The sequence below is a fragment of the Micropterus dolomieu genome, linkage group LG22 (assembly GCF_021292245.1).
Source record: "Micropterus dolomieu isolate WLL.071019.BEF.003 ecotype Adirondacks linkage group LG22, ASM2129224v1, whole genome shotgun sequence".
NCBI lineage: Eukaryota > Metazoa > Chordata > Actinopteri > Centrarchiformes > Centrarchidae > Micropterus > Micropterus dolomieu.
The window spans coordinates 14,369,957-14,375,144 of NC_060171.1; the positions used below are offsets into that span (position 1 = coordinate 14,369,957).

At 39.0% G+C, this 5,188-nt stretch overlaps 1 protein-coding gene across 1 annotated transcript in view; it reads right to left on the minus strand.

Moving 5' to 3' along the window:
• Positions 1–1,447, minus strand: part of LOC123961825 (transcription factor 12-like) — a 13,292-nt gene extending 11,845 nt beyond the window's left edge. The window contains exon 1 of the mRNA XM_046037549.1: positions 1,439–1,447. Coding sequence (XP_045893505.1) covers positions 1,439–1,447 — 9 coding nt within the window. The remainder of the gene's footprint in view (positions 1–1,438) is intronic.
• Positions 1,448–5,188: the final 3,741 nt, after the last annotated feature.

Sequence of the window (5,188 nt, forward strand, 5' to 3'; positions counted from 1 at the left end):
TCAGCATAGCAGGCGACCCGTTAATAATGGTCACACCCCCGCCCCAGCACGCCCTCTCTGGCCCCCGCTGGAGAGGGGCCGTCACCATGGCATCCTCTTTAAGCATAGCATTGATTTAGGAACCATCAATCATTGTATCACAAATGATAAGGGACTTTTTTCAGTAAAGACCACAGCTAAGAGAGAATTGAAATACTATAAAACCTTCATATTTGCTTGAAATAATAATTTTCAGCATGTGTCTCTTTTGACAATCTATTAGTTGCATTTCTAAAGTTATCTTAATCCAAAAATGCACTAAACTTGTACAAAAACAACAGCTACACTTGATTTCTCTTAAATACACACAGCATTATCATGCTAGATGAGTGAAATATCAACTTGCTATTCAGGGCCTATGCTGTGCTCCACCATGGCCAACTCCAGCCACATGCAACCAATTTTCTGCCTCTGTGATCCACGATGTCTGGATATGGTTAGTCTCACAGAGATCAAAGCTGCCTTTGATAATGACTGCAGCAGTGGAGGGACTGCTCCAACATAGCAGGGTTAAATCAAATAGAAATAGCAGCAATCTGCTTCATGTCAAGATGTTTTCTGCTGCTAGGCTTGACTACATGGTGCTTAGCTAACAGGAAGCAAGAGTATCACCGGTGCATTTTAACACGAGTTTGTCAAACTGAAACCACAAGTGAGTGAGGTGTTATTGTTTGAGCTAACTGAATGCTGGCATTATTTTAGGTGCTGTGCTTGTGGAGGTGTTGTAAGTTGTGTGATTTGAGGGTAATCACGATTTCTAAAGTCAGGGAATTACATTCTGATGTGAACTTGGTTTAAATGCTGTTATTGGGAGACCAAATAAGCAAACAAACAAACTAGTGACAAATGGACAACTCACTGAGATTTTTTACCCTGAAATGTTCCACAAACTCTCAGTTTCTGCATTAACTCAAGTTGCAAGATGCATCCACTAGAAGTTTCAAACAAGAAAACACATCATACACCGTACACAACTCTTCAAGGAAGTGACAATGACACATTCAGCAAAAACACTAGCCATGACCTCTCAAATACGCACATGCAAACCAGTCAGATGAAACAACCTTATATCCCAACAAATGCTCTGTGCAGAGTAGGAAACATCTCCACCAACTCTAAAATGCCTCACTAAAAGGTACATCCAAATGAGAAAAATTATAAAACTACAGGATTGCACAAGTGTATGCATTTCTTACTGATGGAAATTTTTGGTTAATGTCAGTTACAGAACACACTGTTCAAACAAAGCTGGAAAGGAAAGTGTTTCCTTGTGTAAGTCAACAAACAAACAGAACATCTGAGGAGACAACTAAAGAGTATAACAGCATCATCACCAAACACACTGACAGTATCAAGTCTCATCTGAAATTTAAAATAGAAATAGAAGAAATGTACTCACTGGTTTCATGTTGTAGCAATACATCAATGAGTTGTTGCCTGTGCCAGAGACAGGATGAGCACAGTACATAACTCTTGTCGGGTTCAGTGCAAGACTCCAAGCTCACAATACAGTCCACACACAGCTCCTCTGTCCGTGTCACTACTCATGTGTATGTAGTCCACATGCACTCCTTCCCCTAACCACCCCTGCTGGTCATGCAGCTACCCGCAGACAACTTATGCAAATAAGGGCTGGACCATTCTATGCAGACGAGAGGGGTGGCCAAGGGTTGATGCTATTACTGTAGTACAAGCTTGGTCCAGAATGTTATGAGCATCCTTTTTTATATTTATTCTAGAAAATGCAGTTATTGAATAAACATGATCCTTGTAGTGTTTAGTGTTTTGTGTGTGTTCACTATTAAGGAGCCTTTCTGTGCAAGATGGCATCAAGAAATTAACTGAAAATTGGAATCAGGGAATTCCCCACCCACGCATGACAAAACACCTTGACCACACCAGAGTAAAGAGGGGGAAAAAAACATTGCCAGTGTGGGCTATAAATGTTGTTGTTCAGCTGTAATCCTATTCCTATATTATAGTATAAAATCACATGCTAGCAAGCTCAGAAATCCCTCCATCAAGGAGTGATGATGCCATAAAGATCATCTCCTGTTAGCCAGGTAAAGGTTTCCAGTAAACAGAGGATACCACACCCCTGTCTGACCTACATTTACAAATAGAACAAAGTATTAGTGAGTAAGCACGTGCGGCGTGTCAAGCTGCTCCAGAGGCTGGGTTAAAGTTTATTTTTACAGTAGTCTGTCTGGGTGATGTGCTAACCAAAACACCTAAACAGTCAGACTTCCTGTGTGAGGTAAAATCCACTGACTGCTGCCTTGGTGCTGAAATTGACAGTGACCCGCTGCATCTGAAAACAAACCAATCAGTAACAACAGTAGTACAAGGAACTGGCCTGCCGTTTTTTGTGCAGTATTCTCTGTATGTTACATAAATACGAGTCACCATAGAGGGAAAACATTGCAGTGAGCCACAATGCCCTGGCAAGGCATTTTGTCCTACAGAGACAAGAATTCAATCAAATAATTCCCAGAGAAGTCTTTATCTTATACACACTGGCTTACTAACCCTTCAGTATTTACACTGAAGCCAAATGGGACTGTGTGTAATGTGGCCAAACCAACAATGCTTTGAAATCTTTCCATAACATCTATTTATATTAAATCTTTATCTATATGTATGCTGTAGTTTCTCCATGTATGACTTTTAATGTTTGTGTATTTTAAAAATAATCAACATATATTTGCATTTAAAGAACTGATGTTGTTAAGCAAGCTATCCACTCAATAATTAGAAAACTGATTTTTAAACAACAGGACCGCAATAATGAGAGCGCTTACTGCTGGTAGAAACTTTTACAAACTGATCTGAGTGCAGAAAAACAAAGTATTGTCTGCTGGTTTCAATCCGTCTGAAGGTGAGCTGTGTTGTCCGTGCAGTCTCCTTAAAGTCAAAGTCTAATCCTGACTATCCACGCAAGTGTAAACTGGGTTAGGAGGTCAGTGTCTTCATCTTCATCAGAACAATGATTTGTGGACCTTTCCTTCTTTCTTTCTTTTTTAAGAAATAATAGATAATTTTTCTCTTTTTAAGTTAAGATACAGGTAATAAAGATGCAATGTTCTTAATGTAGGTGTCTTGAGGCAAAAATGAACAAAATAATAATCTAGGAACACCAGTGGCTACTGAATGACCTTTTCCTCTGACAGAAATCAGTTTCCCTATCTGACACACTAATCAGGCATTACACTCAAATACACACACACACACATATTGGGTAAATGATCCAAGAGCAAATATATACAGTCCCCTAACCCTGAACTTTGCATCAATCTTAGTTAATTGCAGTCTTGTCAAGAGTGCGATTATTCAAACAGGTAATGCAAATGTTAATGAGTTCAAATTTGCATATCTTTATTTTCCCATGGTTGAAATGTCATTGGTTATGACGCTCTACAATGAAGAATGTCACTCCTGATGGCCCCCTGATATGTTGTTGGCCATTAAGAGGCCAAAAAAGAGCAACCAAAGGGGATGGAGGAGAAATAAATAAGGAGCTGTGCTCCAAATAAAAGACAGGAAATAGAAAGACTTTTATATGCAAACAAATACAAACACACTCACACGCAATCATTGCAAGCCTCAATTATCAAATAAAATTTTTGCAGCATATATAAGCGAGTTGCACAAATTCTGATTATATTCTGTAAGGGAAAAAATTATACTGACGTGGCTAACCAATAGGTACAAAAGTAAAAGATATACCCTTTTGCAGTCTGAAGTCACAGTTGTCCTTTTACTGTAAGATACGCTGTTGTGCATACGATGCCTGCAACACACATTTCAAGTGTTGTTGGCATATTGCTCATCGTCATGCGCCTGATTTGACATGGCTTAAATAACTATCTTCCTGCCAGTGATTGGCATTCACACAAGAAGGGGTGAGTGGGACAGGGGAGCAGATGGTGACATTCCACATGACCAAACTGATCAATCAGCATGCTGGGACGCAGGTGCAGCACAGGCGGGCAGCACCACACCATCTATTTCACCATCTACAGGGCACAAACACATGGGCACCAATCGTGGCACCCTGAGGGTCTGCATGCTCCTCTGTCCTGCTGTGCCAAGGTTGATGACATCAGAATTTCCCATCCGCTCTTCCACAGGATGCCAAGAAAAAGGAGGAGAAAAAAAACTGAGTAAAATCTGCAATAACAGCCCGGCCTGGGATAGGTGGTGTAAGTGACGTCAAAGCCAGGGACTCCCAACATTTCACCCTGCCGAACTAATAAACTAAAAGAAAAGTGAACAAAAGCCTTAACAGTGTTATTTTTGGATCTGCTGACAGTATTTGCGTTGTAAAATGACAAAACATTTTCCTGACTGCAAGCACACAGGGAATACTTTCGCCTCTCACAGTTTTACTGGACTCCACCCAGATAGGTTCCGCTTTTACAGAAACATGACAGTTTGTTTGTTTACTTTTAGGGTTATACCTTACATTCCGTTTCATTATTAATTTAAATTCGTTTTCAATTAATCAATTCATTGTTTTGCCCATAGAATTTCAGGAAATACTATAAATTCCTATTGTTATTTAACATAACCCAAAGTTCCTAAGCAACATCAACAAAAAACCATCCAAAACACAAAGCTATTCAGTTTTCTATCATGTATAATGAAAAAGAAGCAAATTCTTACAATTTAACAGCTGGAACGATCAAATGTTTAGTGTTTTTGCTTAAAACATGATTGAAACAATTGATCTATTAACAAAATATTTGCCAGTTAATTTTCTATCAATGAACTTATTGACAAATCATTTCAGCTCTAGTTACTTTCTTATCACTTGGATGAGTGCTTGAGCACCTAAATTAGAAGTAGTGCTGAGCAGTGCTTTACCATACAAATAAAAATGGTCTGGTTTGTACTGTACATTATATACATCGACTGTATGATGTCACTGTGATGAGAACATGTCTGGCCTTGAAAAACACAACTCAACCTCAAACTCCTGGTTTACCAGTATTGTAAAAAAGTTTAAATGTTTTGAATTTAAATTTCCAAAACAGTATTTTGATTATGCCAAAGCAGTTCATACAGCAAATATGTAAATAATTCCCTTTAGACGACATGTCAGTGAATGCATCTTAAAAGCAAACAGGCCTACTATACCGAGGTCAGC